Below are 17,841 nucleotides of genomic sequence, written 5' to 3'. Positions count from 1 at the left end.
AATGAGCCTGTTTGCTCAGCCGCCGGCTGGGGTGCGGGGGGTTGCAGGGTGGGGGACGAGGGAATGGCATCGTGATGCTCCGGTGCTTTGCAGCGGGGGGGGAAAAAGGAAGGTGCGATTTTGCTCGGGAAGTCGGGAGCGTTTGCATTGCACCCCGCCGGCGGTGCCCACCCTCCCTTTTTATTAAATATATAGAATATGGTAAATATGTCCAAGAATACATTACATATAGTTAATCATTTAATGTATTTAATATATTAAATGTAGGTTGGCCCAAGTGTAAGGCTCTGTGAGAGCCGGGATCCCTGCGCTCACCATCCCTCCTTGTGCCCATTTCACAGGTCGGGCAGGATGAGGCCCCGCGACGCCTGGTGCTGGGTGGCGATGCTGCTGCTCGCCCTCTTCAGCGACGTCGCCGGCGGCCGCCGTGGTGCCGGTGGGAGAACCGGCGGGCGAGGAGGCGGCGGCGGCGGGGGGCTGCGTGGGGGCTTTCGGGCCGTCTCCCGCAGCGGTGGCACCCCCGGGCGCAGCTCTAAGGTGGCGGGGGCCATCGCGGCCGGCGCTGCCGCGGGGTACGGCATGGGGCTTTTGGGGCGCCCGCGACCATCCCGTCTGGGTCACGGCATCCCGGCAGCCCGGCAGCCCCCGCCGGTGGGTGGCTTTCACGCCCCGAGTTGGCCGGACGTGGGTGCCAAGCGGGGCCCCCCCAACCGAGCCCCCGGGGAGCGGCGCGGTGGCATCGGCCCTGCTCTGCTGCTGGCACCCGCCGTCTGCTTCGTCAGCCACGGGCTGCAGCGCTGAGGGGACCCCGGGTGACCCCCGGCCGGCCGAACCCCCCCGGGATTTCTTAGCGAATGACTTTTTTGGGAGATTGGATGTGGCTTGGGGAGGTGGAAGAAATGCTCCGCCGCTGCCTCGGTTTCCCCCGCCGGCACGACGGGACCCTGCGCCGGCAACCGGAGCCGGGCAGCCACCCCCGTGCTCGTGGGGCCACCCGGATCCCGCAAACCCCCGTCTGCACGAGCACCTACGGAGGAAATCCAGCCCGGAAAGGACGTGTGGATATTTGCACCCGGAGAGACGCTGGATCAGCCCCGCCAGCGCTCGGCTCTGGTTTCCCGTGACGCGGCTTTACCAAAAAACCCTCCTTTCGCCCCCAAAAGAGCGCTGGGACTCGGGGGGGGATGGGGTGGGGATGCGGGGCTTGAAAACCGGACCCCTCCGCCTTGCAATAAAGTTTGGCCTTGAGACATCCTCTCTTTTTTTAACCAAATCCAGCGTGTTTAACACCGGTCGCCAGGCGAGGAAGAGCCGCATTTTTGGGGGATGCTGCGGGGGTGAGAATGATGCTCGGGGACAAACACCCCCCCCCCCCCCCCGTCCCATCTCTCTGGCTTGAATATGATCAAACCTGTCCCAACCTTTAGCATTTCCAGCCCCAAACACCCCCAGCTGTGGGCCTGACCCTCCCTCGGGTGCAGAGAGGATGCAAATCCTCCCCGGGAAGAGGTTAAGAGGAGCGGGGAGGGATGCTTTCCCCTCCAGCGTCTGCATTTTTCTTCTCTAATCCCTGCCTTGGGATGGTTAAACCTTCCCTAAAACCGGGTTTAGCTGCAGCAGCTCCACCTCGACCATTGCCGGCAGCAAAGAAAACAAAAGAGGCGCCAAGCGAAATATTGGGGATCCCCAAGAAAGGTGCGGGCAGCCGCAGTCGCCGTCCCCAAGTCCCTCGCTGAAGGGTTTGTGAGCCTGGATGGCCGTGAGCGGGTCGTGGCCCCTTGGAACGAGCGGGGTTTTTTGGGGGGTGTGAACGTCCTCATCGTCTCCCCGGGAGAGCTGGTGAGTCGGGTCGCGCCTCTGTCGAGGGGTGGGAAGGAGCCCTGGCCGATGTACATTGATTTTCTGGGCTTTTTTTAATAATAATTAATTTTCCAGAAGTCATTTGGCTCCTGAGGGATTTAATAGCGGTTCGGAGCAGGCGGGCACGGGATGCTGTCAGAATCACCGCGGTCTCTCCCCGGGCTTAGGGGTTGGTTTTTAGGTCAAACAAATCCAATTATTCCTATAATGCGCTGAGGCGGGGTTTTTTTGTTTTTGTTTTTGTTTTTTTTTTTAATGTGCTTATTTAAAACAAACAATAAACCCGGCAGAAACTCCAGCCACGCCTCAAATTTGCATTTTTCCAGCATATATTTTGCATCCAGACCTGCTTCCCTGTCCGGATCCCGTCACGAGCATCCTCCGCTCACGGCTCCTAATTTATAGCCTGAGCTCGGGAACGCCGCGGGGATGATCCCGCGCTTCCTCCATCGCATTCCCAAAGTTTTCTTGCTTTTTCCCTCCCGCCAGCGTGCAATACGGAACCAACTCTCATTTCCAGCCCTTGCAAAAGGAAAAAGCCATTAACGTCCTCGTTAATCATCTTGTGCTGGGGAGTTTTGGGGTTCAGACGGGGGAGCGGGGCTGCTCTCGAGTAACCGCGATCCCTCGGAGATGTGGTTTTTTCCAGGCGAGCGGTTGGAAAAGTCCAAGGTTTTTTCACGCATTTTTGCTTTGAAACAGCCCGGGAGCGAGCGGCGGCCTCCGGCGTGGGCGGCTGCAAAGCTCAGCCTAAATTTGGAGGGGTTTTTTTGGGAAAGCCAGCCTTGCAAAACCAAGCCCGAGGTTGGTCCTGGAGCCGGGGCTGGGCTCGGACGGGAGATGGTGCTGTTCGCTCGGCGATGAGGCTCCTCTAATCCCCACACCGGATCAAATTCATGGATAAAATCACCCCCGGGTGAGGTTTGGGCATTTGCTTTGCATTTCAAGGCTCTAAAGGAGATGATTTCTCCTCCAGCTCTCTGCAAACCGTGCACCAAAAATCTTCTTTTTGCAGGGTTTTTTGGTTTTTTTTTTTCAGGCAAGGGAAAAAAAAAAAAATCTAGTTGGCTGCTCTGCCTGCACGGGGGATGCTGGTTTTGGGGGGATGAGGGATGCGAAGCGCCGGGGGACGGGCAATTTGGAGGAGAATATAGAAAAACGACCCCCCAAAATTATTGCGTTTGAGTTTTGGGGTGTATTTACGATTAGTCTAAATCAGAAAATTGCCTCGCTTGGCAGCAAGGCAATCCTATAGGATTTGGAGTATTTTTACATAAATTAATTATTAATTAATTACTACAGAGCAATTAATTGAGCTAGTTAAACCACTCCAAGGGGTCAAGAGGGGCTCCAGGGTCATCGGATCCAACCGTTCCTAAAGGACGCGAGGGCTGGGGCCGTGTCCCCGTGTCCTGCTCCAGAGCTCCCGGAGCCGGGAAAGCTCCGATATTCCCCACCGACCCGGCAACTCATCCCCAGAAATCCCAATTACCCACGCAGGACCCCGCGCTGGTTGAAGAAAAATGGGGTGCTGTGCGTGCAAGAGGGGGAAATGGGGTTTGGGGGCTAAAAATCGGCATTTGGTATTGCTGAGGTCCAACCCCCCGGGCCGTTTGCCCCTTCCTGGCAACGTCCGTGCGCTCGCTCCCAAAATGGGGGGGGCTCCTTCTTTGGGGTTTCTTTTTTTCCCTTGTTTTTTTTTTGTTTTTTTCCTTCTTTTTGGTTTTTTTTTGGGTTTTTTTCTTCTTTTTGGGTTTTTTTTTCCTTCTTTTTGGTTTTCTTTTATTTTTTTCTTTCTTTTGTTTTTTTTTTTCTTTTTGGTTTTTTCCCCCCTTCTTTTTCGTTTTCTTTTTTTTCCTTCTGTTGGTTTTTTTTCTTCTTTTTGGTTTTTTTTCCCTTCTTTTTGTTTTGGGGTTTTTTTTCCTTCTTTTTGTTCTGTGTTTTTTTTCCTTCTTTTTGTTCTGTGTTTTTTTTTCCTTCTTTCTCTTTGGTTTTTTTTTCCTTCTTTTTGTTTTGGTTTTTTTTCCTTCTTTTTGTTTTGCTTTTTTTCCCTTCTTTTGGTTTTGGGGGTTTTTTCCCTTCTTTTTATTTTGCTTTTTTTCCTTGTTTTTGTGTTTTTTTTCCCTTCTTTTTTTTTTTTCTTCCTTCTTTTTGGGTATTTTTCCATTCTTTGGGGTTTTTTCCCTTTTTTGGAGGGGGTCCTTCTTTGTTGGGGGTTTTTTCCTTCTTTGTGGGGGCGAATTTCCTTCTGTGTGGGCAGAGTTTTTTTCCTTCTTGTGTGTTTTTTTTTTTCCCCTGCTTTGTTGGGGGGATCCTTCTTTGTGTGGGTGGGTGGTTCCTTCTTTATTGGGAGGGGTTCCCTTCTTTTTGGTTTTTTTTTCCCCTTCTTTTTGGTTTTTTTTTCCCCTTCTTTTTGTTTTTTTTTTCCCTTCTTTTTGGTTTTGTTTTGTTTTATTTTTCTTCTTTTTGGGGTATTTTTCATAAAATAGTTTGGATTGGAAAGGACCTTTTCCTTCTTTGTTGGGTTTTTTTCCCCCTTCTTTGTCGTTTTTTTTTCCCCCCTTCTTTGTTGGGGTTTTTTTCCCCTTCTTTGTTGGTTTTTTTTTTCCCCTTCTTTGTTGTTTTTTTTTTTCCCCCTTCTTTGTTGTTGTTTTTTTTTTCTCCTTCTTTGTTGTTTTTTTTTCCTCCTTTGCTGTTTTTTTTTCTTCCTACCGCCGGCCTGCAGCTCGCCAGCGCAAGGTCTATTAGGAGATGGGTCCTCCAAGCCCATCACTGAAGGACCATAATCTTCATTGCTACCCCTTTCTTTTTTTATTTCAAGTTTGAAATCGCTCTCGTTTTACCTTGAAAAAGCTTAATTAATAAGAAGGGGTTTATAAACCTCGCCCTGATAGCAGGGTCCCCCCTGTAGCCTGGGGACCGGTGAGGCAGTTTTCCCTTCAGGGCAGCAGAGCTGGGGGCTTTGGGGGTCTTGCATTTATTTGCCCCCCTTTTAAATGACATGGGGGAAAGTCTGAGATATTCAGCTGCGAGTATTTAGGGCAAAATAACATCTTAAATAAAATGTCCTGTAAAGTTTGGAGCTGGAGAGGAGTTGGATGAACTGGTGTAGGATGAGCGGGGCCGTAGAGACGCTTAGGAGAGACTCAGTAACCTCCCGGGGGCTTTTTATTCCCCAAATCCTCCTTTCCGTCCCCATTTTTTTCAATTGCTTTTGCACAGGGAAGATGTGAAGGGTGGGATCCTGCTTTTTTTCAGTTTTCTTTTCCTCCTGTTGGAAACTCGCTCCCAACGCTCCACCCTGCCCGCCATCTGTTTGGGTTTTGCCCCGCTCCCCGTGTGCTGCTCCGCTCACCAACGCCCAGAGATCACCTGGTGACGCCCAGTAGCCGATTTCAAGCAAAAAAGCGTTTTTATTTTGCTCTTTCCAAGCACCTACGGGAGCTCTGGATCCCTGTTACGGACCCCTTAGGGTTTCCTCTTTGGGAGCAAGCTGCTTGCGCGCAGGAATAATCATCTATTTAGTGCTGAATAGTTCTTCTTTTCTTTATTTTTCTGCCCAAAAGTCACATTTGGGGTTGACCTGGAGCACCACTTAAAGACCAAATTCTTTAACGTCCTTGTGGGCCAGGGGGTTTGCAGCGCAATAAATCGCATTCTCCATAGGCTTAAACCAAACTGGTCCAAGGCTTAGTCTTAAGCTTAAAATTAAAGCATCGTCCAGCTGAAGGGTCCAGACTCTTTCATCTTTTTAATTGTAATTTTTTAACCCTTGCTATAGTTTAAGCCATCTGACGGTGACGCTGGTTTAGGTACCGGGGAGATTTGGATTTCTGGCAACGTTAAGTAGGGCTTGGGGCTTCACGTGAAGTGGTTTGGGCTTAACGCCGCTGAAACAGCCGATGTAGAAACTCTTGTATTGGACAGAAAACAGATGGAGTGAATAGAAGGTGTAAATGGGTGTTGGTTTTCTATGGGGAGGAGAAATCCCTGGCCCCAACCTGCGCATCGGCTTTATTAGAAAATATTTGTTGGATGGTAGCGGTACCGTTAGTGGGAGCGGGGGAGGAGAAAAGGTTAACGGAAATTGTGGGGTTTGGGGCAAATTTAGTGCTGAAGGGGAACAAAGGCACCCACAGGCTGGGGGGGGCAGGGACGGAGAGGGTGAAAAATGCCGCTTCTCTCTGCGGGGATGGGGGAGAGCTGTTTGCACGAAGGAGGCTGACGTGCATCTTGGCTTTATCCGTTTTAATTTGTACCAGACGTCGAACACTTAGAAAAGTATCAGAACGTTAAATTTCGTGCATGCACCGCTACGGATTTACAAAACATTCGCGTATCACAAAGTACGGGTTACCTCAAAGCCCTGCTTTTCCGGTGAATATCCTGAAAGATTTCTTTTCTCTCTATTTTTTTTTTTTATATATATATATATATATATATATGTATATCTTCACTTAGCTTACACCGATGCGAAAAATCATTTAGGACGGTGTCATTCAGTGCCTTGCAAAAAAAAAAAAAAAAAAAACCAAAATACACGAGAGATACTAAATATAACTCGGGGCAACCGGTTCGACAAGCGCAACTTTACAGATGCTACAGGTTATAAACAACCCAGCATCGACCCAAACACAAGAAGCAAGAATTTCACCCGCTGCTTCCGCAAATTACCCGCAAAAGGTGGTTTAGGGTTTTTTTTTTAGCATTTCCCACCCCTCAGGCTTGGTTTTCCCGATGCTGTTTGCCGTAACCATCCGATTTAGCCGATTTAAGTCTCTTGCTCCGTGCTCGCCCCCCCCGCCCCGAGCATCCTTTTTGCTGTATTTTAACGTCCTTTAGGTCAAGGTGCCGAGGTGTGAGCGTGACTTGTCACCTATAGCGCATCCAAAATAGCTTTTTCCCGGGTTGTAACGCACCAAGCGTTGCCGCTTTGGGGTTTTTGGGGGGGCATTCAGCAGCACTTTTTGCCTTTTAGACAGGCTAAGAAAGACAGCGAGGCTCAACCGAAAGCAAAGTGGCGCGGGGGGTCAACCGAAACCCGGCCGGGGCTTCAGCCTTGCTGCGGGGGGGGGGGAAGAAAAAAAAAATGACTTTATTTTTTGTGTATTGCTGCAGGAGGTATTCGCAGCATGCAAGGTGCGGAGCGGGCAGGTCCGTATGTACACGAGGAAGAGTGGTTTGTAGGATTAAAGGGTTAAAATTGCAATCCGGCAGCTTGTTGCTTGAAAAAAAAAACCGTATCTGACTCTCGTAAAACCCCCGCGGTTATCGGTGCTCGGGGGCAACGCCGCGGCGTGCCCCGGGGAAAGGGGTTTTGGTGGCAGCGGGACTAAGGGGGTTAGGTAAAACCCCGCTTGTTAGCAAAGAGGATTTTCAGAAATGCTCTTGCAGGGGTGCCAAGGACCGGGGGAGCTCCCCTCTGCCCGGTCCCTCTCGGGGTGGCCCCGAGGAGGAGGAGGAGGAGGTGGTGGTGAAGGCCATTTTTTTGGGCATCCAGCTCCATCGCTGTCCCGCCACGTTGGGAACGCGTTTGGGGTGGAGAAGGAAATTTTTATCCGGTTGCCTAAACCGGAGCCTCCGGGGAGGTGATGGGGAGCGTCGGTGCCCCTGCGCCCCAAGGGCTCTTCACCAAAGACGACCGCAAGCAAAAACGGGGAGGTTCGGGGGGGTCCCCACGGGGACACGGGTGACGTCTCAAAGCCGCGGGATCCGGGGCGCATCAGTGCATGGCGAAGAGGGCGAGGAGGAGGAGGGCGGCGAGGGAGGCGTCGGCGAGGTGGAGCCGGATGCCGGAGGCCAGGCGGTACTCGCGGTACTGCTGGATGCACATCTCCCGGATCACCTTGGTCACCACCTTGGTCTCCAGCTCCGTCTCCGTTTGGTTGGCGGCCGGACCAGCCTCCGATGCGTTCTTCTTGGCGGCGGGTCCGATGTTGTATTCGGTCACCGTGATGTTAAAGCAGTCGGCGACGAAGACGTCCTGCGAGACGGGGCTGCGGTAATCCCGGTAGTAAACCTGGTTGGGGTAACGCGCCGAATTTTCGTTCCACCATCGGTACTCGTCGGGGCTGTCGAAGTGATAGTGCATCCCCGACATGACGCGTCCCATGGCGTAGCCCCCCAAACCTCCCACCACGGCGCCCGCCGCCGCCGCCCCGGCCACGTGTTTGAAGTTGGTCTTAGATTTGGGGGGTTTCCATGGCTTTTGGTTGTGGTAGCTTCCTCCGCTGGATGGGTTGTAACCCTGTCCCCAGCCGGGGTTGTGGGGGTACCCTGGGTTGTGGGGGTACCCCGGGTTGTGGGGGTAGCCTGGATTATGGGGATAGCCTGGATTTTGGGGGTAGCCGGGCTGGCGGGGGTAGCTGGGCTGGCGGTGGCTCCCCGTGCCCCAGCCGCCTCCGCTGGGTTTGCCTTTGCCCTTCTTGGAGAAGGCGACGTCGGTCCAGGCGCCGAGGAGCAGGGCCACCAGGCAGCAGGGGACCAGGAGCTTGGCCATGGCTGCGGGACACAAGGAGAGGCAGCGTTACGGGCAGCAGGCAGGGACCCCGCAGCCCCGGCACCCGCGCCGCCGCGAGCATCGCGGGCTTTAGGCTCCCTTCCTTAGGCACCACATAAAAGACACGTCGTCCCCTTTAATCCAGCTGCAGAATAAACAGCTTGGGATTTAAATGCGTATTTATCCTCCCCCAACCCCCTTATTTTTATATATATATTTTAAAATATTTTATATATCTTGTTATATTTAATTTTTCTATATATTTATATTTTTATTTATATATCTAGATTTTTATTTATATATCTATATTTTTATTTCTATATATTTATATTTTTATTTATATATCTCTCTATATTTTTATTTATATATATCTCTGTATTTTTATTTTTTTTTATATATATCCCCCACCTCCCCAACAGGTCCTCTGCTCGTAATGGCAATTTTAAGTAGTGGAAGAAAAGCTTTTGGGAAAAATGCTTCACTTAGGAGGTAAAAATCCGCTTATCAAACCTGCTCTACCCACTCAGAGATACAAATGAGATGTCGGATGTGCAAGGATTGATGGTTATCAACAGGTTCATCCCCATCTCAAAGCTTTTGGGTCCCCGGGGCTGCAAGGAGGGCAGCGCCCAACCTTGCCCCGGAGGGTTTTTTTTTTCCAAAGAACGAAATTCAGCGTGTTTTGCCCAAGTCCCTGTTTATGTGCAACAGGCCTGAACTGAAGAACAGCGTTTTTCTCGTTTAATGTGTCTGCAAATATCTGCTTACTCAGCGTTGTGCCGTTGGCTTCCCAGGGGCATGCCAGGCACCTCCTACGTTAGCTGGTGGGCTGGCGAGGATGAAATCCCATTTTAACGAGCTGTTTCTCTCCCTATATATAATCCAGCCCATATAACACACACCAGGTCTGCAAATCCTTCGGAAAGAGCTTTGGAAAACACCTCCCCAGCTGCAAAATCCCTTCGGATACCTCCCCGCAATGCCAAGGAGCGTTGAATTGCCGTTACCCTCCTGTTTAATATGCAAGTCCAGCAACAGCAAAGGGTTTTTCCATCCCGCCCGAGGCTGAGCTCCCCCCCAAAATACCCCTGTGCGTGCCAGGGTGCTGGGAAGGGAGAGCGAAGCATTCCCGGCGAAGCGTGGGTGGGCATTTCGCAGCATCCTCGGATGCTTCGGGTGCGTTTGCTGGCTCGTCTTACAGCAAGAAACAATTAAGGGTTGAGTCCTGAGTGGGGTTTTTTTTTTTTTTTTGCAGCAATTAATGGACTGGCTTCCTTCGGAGTCACCTCTCAACCCAAAATCAGGTACGAGACGACGGTCTCTTGTGAGATAATTACCCTTAACAGCCCAAACAGCCAGAACTAACCCTCGTTTAAGGCAGAAATTCTTCTGTTGCACGTTAGCCACGGTCTATAAAAAGCAAATTAATCTCTCTTTGGGTTTAGATAACGATGCTCTTTCTCTCCTCCCCGCCCCCCCCCCCCAAAAATCTGGTGTTATGTCCAGAAATGTTTGAATTAAGGTCCTTTAATGTCAGCGTTTGGGTTGGGATCGTTAATTAAAAGAGCAGGGAAGATGGAAGAGCCCGTCCCTCGCGATGGGGAGGAAAGCCAGGCTCGGGCTGCCTGCCCGGCACCGTCTTGTAAAAAAACTGGGGTGCAAGCAGTCCGCGTTCCAGCGGGTTTGCCCCACAGCACCCACCCGCGGGGAGCGACGATGAAATCAGGGGGGTTAAAAATAGCTGAAAGACACAGCAAAAACTTGGATGGGCGAACGCTCCTCGGGCACTCAAAAAAAAAAAAAAAAAAAAAAGGAAACGGGAAAAAAGCAGCAAATTGGCAATTTTTAATATCTTTTTTTTTTAAAGCGGTGACTCCCCGTAGCAAGTTGCAAGGGGGAGAAAATCAACCCCTGGATGAAAACAGCTTACGGCAAAGCCCCGGAGGATATTCCAGCCTGGCAGCACCAACCTGTTCCTCTAATTGCCTTCGCAGAGACGAGCTCTGATAAACAGGGCAAAGGCTCGTTTGCGTTTGCGCTGCTAATTAACGAGCTCCTCGGGCAGCTGAGCTTCACCCCGAATAAATGCGGTCGATGGGGACCAGGGAGCCGCTTCCTCGGGCTCAGAGCTGGGTTCCCTCTGCTTGGAAATAATATTTACGGTGTGACCATAATATTATTGGGAAATTATATTATCGAACGGCTTCGCGGGTATTTTTTCCTGACTCTCTTTAACCTTCCTCCCCGGTTTTCCCTCTCTGTGGGCAAAAATGAGAAATTAATTCAGGCGATTTATATCGGAGCGACGTATATCCGCGCTTGTGTTGGAGGAAACCCGGCGTTCCTTCGGGGCAGAGGGGGAAGCGGAAAATGGAGGATGCGAGGAGCGATCGCAAGCAGCAATTACGTGCGCAGGGCTGGCAAGAAGGCGGCCTCGGAGAGGAAAACCAACACCCTGGTGCCAAAATAACCGCGGAAATAACCTTGTTAAGGTGCCCGGGAGGAGAGAAGAAAGGAGGGGAGGTGGGGAAGGGGAAGGTGGAGGAACGATGCGGCGGGGAGAGTGGGAAGATGCTCGGGAACGGGGGTGTCCGGACCCTCCTGGCGATGCTGGGAAGGTCCTGGCTTGGGGAGGGGGGGTGAAAAATCAGGGCTGGGGCTATGGGGAAGGGGCTTTCAGTTTGCTTTCTGAAAACGCCACCCCTAATTTTTAGAAATCCCCCCTTTTTTTTTTTTTTTTTTAACCCTCAAATAGTGGGGGAGCACAGTCCCGCGCAGCTGGGAGCCGCAGGAAAGAACAAAACCCTCCAGGTCGTTCTTGGGGGGGGCGGGGGGGGGAAGAAGAAATTCCCCACCAGCGTCAGCTTTTGAATCAGCCCCGAATAAACAAGCAGCGGCGAGAAGCAGAGCTCTGTCTTTTAAGGAGGAAGCTCGCCTTCGGAGATGGAAATGTCTATTTTTAGGGGGTGATGGTGGGGAGAGGAGGCAGCCCCCCATCCCCTGTGTTAAAAACCCCCTGGCCTCTGGATTTATCCCACCCGAAGCCCCCGCGTCCCTTTTTCCCCGACACTCACCGGCTGGGAGCCCGTTTGCTTGCTCGGTTTGGGGTGATTCAGCCTCGGCTGCAGAGCCACGGGGAGGAATAAATAGCGAGAGGGAGGAGCTGGCTCCTGCGCAGCCCGGCTCTGCACAGCCTGGCCAGCATCCGTCCTCCTTCCCTAGGGAAAACCGCGGCCAGCATCCCGCAAAATTTGGGTTTAACCCCTCCCGGCAGATACGGGCATGGGAGGCAACGCCGGCGACCAAACGGGCGGTTGGAAAATTGCGGCGCTTGGGGTGGTTTATTCAAGAAATATCGATGGGATCGGCAGGGGTTGGGGCTGGTTTGGAAATCTGGGGGTTGGGGCTCGGGGAGAGGAAAGGATGCTTTTAGCGGTTGTCGGCTGCAGCTCCACGCCCATTATCCTGTGAAATAGAGAGATGCTCTGCGGGTTGACGGATCGAACGTAAAATAGGCTCAGACCTACGGGGGAAAGGCTGAATCTGTTTTCTGAGTTTGTCTCGCTCCAGAGCACTAAAACTCACTCCCGCGCAGAGCCGTCGTGCTTTATGTTGAGGCACCCCGATATTTAATGGGCAGGAACGCCACAGAAGGCAATTAAAAATTGTATGGGATGCTCATGACAAGGTGGGGCTTTTACGGCGCCCTTTTTCGGAGGGTAAGGGTATAGAGACCTAAGGACCGGGGTGGGGAGTTGTTCCCATCCTTCAGGGTTAGGACGGGCTATAATGAACGGGTTGAGTCCACAGCAACCCGGGACGCTTGCATGGTGGTCGGGAGATGCAAATGAAGCTGGAAACTAATTGCATTGAGACTGATTTCGGCACGGCCACGCGATAGAACCAAAACCCTACCGAGGTTTTGTTGCCCGAAATAGGAGGGTCAGGTACGGCCGGGGGCTCCCACCCCCGGACCGCGGAGCACATCTGGCCATAAAGAGGATTTCCACCCCCACGCTCCATACGTTTGTTTATCCATCTGGCCGTTTTATGTCAACAAAAAATATAATAATTTCTGTCTGGCAGGGAAATGAGTTGTGCTGGGTGCTTTGGCTGTGCCGGAGAGACATCCGTATTAATTTCTGAAGGAGAAAATTAAATAACGGGGGCAGGATTAAGGTCAGCGAGCCTGCTGAAGCTCTCTCCTACAAGACGCAGGCATATTTATTCCTCGTGTGAATGCGCAGATGGCTCCTGATTCCCTGGGTTTGGTTTAAATACTCTTCAGTGGGCTATGTAAAATCCAAAGCCAGGAAAAGAAAGAAATACAGCTCCGGGAACAGGATGGTTGGGATGAACTCATGCATGGCTTCTAAAAATCAGGATTTTTCCATAATAATCTATTTCAGAGGAAGTTCTGGTCTTCTTGGGGGAAATATAGAAACTCTGTCGGATCCCAGCTGCAAATCGAGCAGCCTATTGATTTTTAATTAATCTTTAATTTACTGTGGAAGTTAGCAGCGCTAAAACCACCCAAACCAGTATATCCACAGCATCTATTTAACGGAGCCGTGTGCCACACGGTGTCTGTAGCATCTCGGGGTAAAATTTCTCCCGGCAGCAAGCCAGGAGCTGCATCGATCTCCGCTGGAGGTTTGGCCCTTCGTCAGCTGCAGCTCGGGCAGCGACGGGGGACGGAGGAAATAATGGGACGTTAAGTGCAACGGGGGTTCGTGCCAGGTTAGAAAGCATTAATGGGATGGGTTTTTCTCGTAACAAATGGAAAACTTTGGTTTAATGATGAGCTGGGAGAGGACCCAGGTTCATCTGACCCCGCTTCATTGCTTCTCATCGATTTTTTTTTTTTTTTTGCTTTAATTCATGCAAAAACACTTTAATTCACATAACTCCGGACTTGCTTGGAGAATTAGCCGCAGCTTGCAAAGGCAGGGGAAGGCATTGAAATAGTTTGTGGGAGATTTACTGGGTTTTGGGGGTAATTCGGTGGGGTTTGGAGGTAGGGGTGAAGTCCCACAGCCCGTCCCCATCCCGCCGTCACTCCCTGGAGACGGCAAAAAAAATCTGGGCTCAAGCTCACCCCATCTCAAATCACGCTTAGCTCATCGGGAAACCTCTTTAAATCCTCCAAAGGCAGAAATAAGTGGAAATAAGTGCTCTGTTCGGAGGGTTAATGAAATGCATTTTGCAGAACTTGGTTTATTTTCTGGTCTCACCACCGAAGAGTCTCTTTTAAGTTAAAATGCTCTACTTTGGATTTTTCTTGGGAACCAGATGTCGCAGTAATATTCGGCTCCTGCCTGGATGAGAGCAGAGAAAATGCAGTTTGGGGAATAAACGGGAGCGCAGGGCAGGGACGCGCTGGGAGCACTTGCTTCCCAGCAAAATGGAAAGGTGCCACTCGGTCAGGTTGTTATTTTCCCATGCCAGTGTGTAATTAAAAAATTTAAGCCTTAGTAGGGTAGTTTGCATTTTCTTCGGTGGCGAGGGCTTCACGCGTGGGGTAAAGCTACGCCGAGGCTCGCAGCCCTGCAGACCCCAGGAAGGGCGGCTTCCCTCCGAGAGAAAAGAAATGTCATTTTTGGCCCATTTTTAGTAGAAGAAGGGGTTTTCCATCCGCTGCACAGAAATCTTTACCTGCACCGTTATTGTTATTATTGGATATATGTATTGTTATTATTATATATTATTGTATTAAACTGCCCAAGAGGAAAGCGCAGCTCCCGGGTGGCTTCTCTCCTTTGCTCTTGACAACCATAAGTTTTCCTGTAAAAAAACCAACCAACCAAAAAAAAAAAAAAAGATAAAATATAATTTTTTAGTCTTTTGCCATGGATGAAAACAAACCAGGAGGCAAAACTGGCAGGAGCAGGACATTAAATACAGGCACTTCCAGAGGATCATCAGCACGCAGTTACGTGACCGGCGATGGTGGGGAGGAGAAATCCCAGTAAGTCCCTAATCCCGAAGGCACGTAAGGGCTGGAACAACGTTCCAGGAGAGGAACCACCGCGGGGGAATAGCAAGCAACCCAAATTTTCCACGCAACATCTCGCGCTGCTTCCAGGAGGGGTTTGGGGTTGGTTTTTTTTTTTTGGATAGATGCGGCTCTGTTGCAAAGCCAAGGAGTGCAAAGCCAGCATGGAAAAAAGAAATCAGTTTATCACCGCTCTAGTAAACGCGACTCATTGCAGCCGTGATCTGCTTTCCTCCCCGGTGATGCCTTTTTGCAACGCGATCTACGGGCAGATGTGACTCACGGGCAACGGGATCCTGCGGGCACCTGCCTGCTGGTGGGAGGCTCCAGGGAGGGACTATTGAAAGGTGGTTTTGGGGGGAGAAAGCAGCAAACAAGGCACGTCTTTTTTCTTGTTGTGTTTCAAAGACAAAGCCAGACCCTTGAGGAAGCAGATTAGGCAAATTAATTTAATATGAATTTCGCTTCTGCGGGGAGCGGCGACTTAAATATAAAATGTTGGAGGCTGCACGCACCCTCCTTCTCTGTCTTAAAAAGGTTATAAATGTTCATCCAGCTGCTACAATGGGATTAGGGGTGTAATAACCACCTCCGCCCGCGCGCTAGCTGCTATTCCAGGCAGGGACACACGTAAGCTCCTTACGGATGGGACCCTCCCTGGCCGCAGGCTGATGCCTTCCCAATGATGCACTGCGTCTTGAGAAGATAACCTGCGTGGGACACAGCTCCCAAAAATGTGCCTTCGACCCCTCCCGGGGTTGGCGGCATCACCCAGGTGTGCTAGAAGGTAAAATAACAGCTTTTATTTAAAAAAAAAAAAAAAAAAAAGCCTATTTTGGAAATACTTTTTCATTTTGGAATAAGCACTGAGAATAAAAGTGCTTTGAAGGGGGGGGGGAAAGAAGTTTGGATATTTGGGCCCCCCTGCTGCCAGCTGGATTAATTTATGGGAACTGGGAGAAGTCAGTCACGCTTGTTGGAGGAAGATGTTTGCTGTCCCGTTCGGTTTCAGCCCAGCATTTGGTTTAAAAATAACTTGTCCCTGCGCCTTGGGAGCAGCCACGGCGGGACACGCCGGGTTTGTGCCTCCGGGCTGAACAATTGGCTGCTGTGTCCGGGAGAATGAGCGAGGGGAAGAGCCGTTACCCTTCGCAGAAAGGGCTCGTTATGTCCTTTCGTATCAATAAACCTCCTGTTTTTCGGATAGACGAGGACAGCCCGGCATTCGGGCTCTTTTAAAACACGATGCCCCTCCGTAAAGCTACAGGAACAAATACTTTCCCAGCGATGCTATAATCCAGCTTCCCATAAACGTCCCCGAGCGGTGCGATACCCACCAGCTGGCTCCTTCGCAGGAAAAGCTGAATATCTGTATTTTTTTTTTTTCCTCACAGCAGGGCTTGTAAGAGATGACTCACCGGGAGGTTTTCCTTTGCCTCTCTCCCATTTATTTTTAACTTGCAATCCCCTCGGAAGACTTTCCGAGATCAGAGCAGCGGCGTAAGCACGTTGCATGACATAACGTGGCTGCGCTGAGGTCACCTTCTTAAAAATAAACCCGGGCACACCCGGGATGGGCGAAGGCGCTCCCATTTTCATCGTTTTTACATCAATCATCCGTGCCAGCCTCGCATCCCGCTTCGGGGAATTGTTCCTATCCTGGAATGCGTCAGCTGAGTGCCGAGAGCTTGTAGGAGCGTGCCGAAATCCCGGCTGATGTATTTAAATGTTGTATTCTCCAAGCGGAGCCGCGGGCAGGAGCATCTTCTTTCGGAGGTGTGATGGGTGGAGGGATAATGCCGCGGTCCTTGGGGCTCCCTGGGGATTCCTGGCTCGGTTGCCTTGGGAAAGGGGCAGGAGAAATCAGTTTTCCCGGTGGGAAAAGGGGTGAGATGGGGAAAGCTGAACCCCAGGAAATACAGACAATTGTTTGACTTTTAATTTAAAAAAAAAAAAAAAAGTCAAGCAATGGACCAAAACAAGGACCAGGTTGGAGATGGAGAAATATTTAAAAGAACTGTTACATTTTTCTCTTAGCTATCTATTTTTCTTTTATATACATCATTTTGGTCCAGGTCTTCGCCTTGTTTATTCACGTGAGAACGAATCGAGCTTTCGCATCCCGTGAGCTGGTTTCTAACTCACGTGCTCGGCAAGGATGAGATGATTAAACCCAACTCACTCACAAAATATTCATGCAAATCCTCTGAGCCGAGCCGGTGAGTCCGTTTCCACCCTGATTTTCCCCTCTCCCTCCATATAAAGGGTTCCCAGGGCCGGGGCTGGCTTTATGGGGTTTCATCCCCTTTTCCTCCGGGTGTAAATGAGAATAAGCAAAGCTGAACTGGGCTGGGGAAATGTGTGCCCATGGGGGAAATCGGGCCAGATTTTTAGCCGTTAGGGTTTTTAATCTATTGAAAGAGTTTCCCGCGTGATGTGCACCTTTCCATCCATTTCGGAGCATCTTCCAGCCGGGATGTCGACCCAAGACCGCGCGTGACTTAGTCCAAAGCTTTTCTTTCCCCTAAAGCAACAAATTAAAGGCTCTTTATGAAGCTTATGCTGAGGATCAGGCTGACATTATATACCAAAGAGACATTATATACCAAATATTCAGGCATTATATGCCAAATCTGCTCCATAGGTTTAATCCTTTGCCTTTTTATCTTGGAAGGGAAGATGCTGATGGGGGAAAGCTTTACCATCGCCTGCGTGGGTGCAAGAACAAGCCAATAATCGCTGTCTGGAAGGAGGAAAAGCCCAGGGAGAGACAAGGCTGCTCTGAAGATGCTCAGGATGCTCCTGCAGAGTTGTCATGGGCACCATGCTCTCCGTAGTCATCTCCATGGCTACCTCGGCGCCGAGCGGAGGGGATGCAAGCGATGTAGGAACAGCGTCGTTAGCTTAAATGCTGCACGCTCTCTCTCGGCTGGTGTAAATAAGTAATGCTTGGGATCATCCAAGAGGTTTATCTCCAGGGATGACGGCTGGTTTTTAGCCGGAGCTTGAAGCTGAGATTGCAAATGTTTTTATTTATGAAAACCCGAGATTTGTAGCATCTCCCCAGGGTATTTCTACGGTGGATGCACTGGGGTACAAGTGCATGATGTACTCAGATGAGGCTCAGGTTTTTTTACGTGCCCTTAGCCAATGCGATCGAAAAACCCAGATAATATTCCTGCTTCTGACCCAAGCTTATGCTACGGAATGGCCAGCCTAAGAAATAAAACTTCCTAGAAGTTGACTTTTGACCAGGGTGTGGAGCAGGAAGCGTTTTGAAATGAGGTTTTTTCCCCCAGCTAGCAATTTTTTTTCAGGAACATTAGTTAATACAGTCTGGAGCTGAGATGTGCTTTAGGGGCTGAGCAGAGATGCCAGAGCCAACAACTCCCCTAAACGATTCCTCCTTAATTTTATCTCCTTAACTCTTCCAAAGCAACTCCCAACGGCAGTGTGAACGCCGCGGCTTGCAGCCTGCGTGGAGAAA

The 17,841-nt window shown here is 50.6% G+C and overlaps 1 protein-coding gene across 2 annotated transcripts; it reads right to left on the bottom strand.

Moving 5' to 3' along the window:
• Positions 1-4,450: 4,450 nt before the first annotated feature.
• PRNP (prion protein (Kanno blood group)) lies at positions 4,451-11,495 on the bottom strand. 2 transcript variants are annotated; one of them, XM_075175023.1, is made up of 3 exons: positions 11,434-11,469; positions 10,330-10,617; positions 4,451-8,361 (listed from the first exon to the last, which is right to left on the bottom strand). In XM_075175023.1, the coding sequence occupies exon 3, from the start codon at positions 8,357-8,359 to the stop codon at positions 7,583-7,585; it is 777 nt and encodes a 258-aa protein (XP_075031124.1). In that variant the 5' UTR covers positions 8,360-8,361; positions 10,330-10,617; positions 11,434-11,469; the 3' UTR covers positions 4,451-7,582. The 2 variants fall into 2 exon arrangements, with proteins under 2 accessions (XP_075031124.1, XP_075031123.1); XM_075175022.1 differs by lacking the exon at positions 10,330-10,617 and having other exon boundaries at positions 11,434-11,495.
• Between the last annotated feature and the right edge of the window lie 6,346 nt (positions 11,496-17,841).

This window comes from Calonectris borealis, chromosome 27 (genome assembly GCF_964195595.1).
Source record: "Calonectris borealis chromosome 27, bCalBor7.hap1.2, whole genome shotgun sequence".
In the NCBI taxonomy this organism is placed as follows: Eukaryota; Metazoa; Chordata; class Aves; order Procellariiformes; family Procellariidae; genus Calonectris; species Calonectris borealis.
The sequence above is the reverse complement of the archived record's forward strand: the minus strand, read 5'-3'. Positions and strand labels throughout refer to the sequence as shown.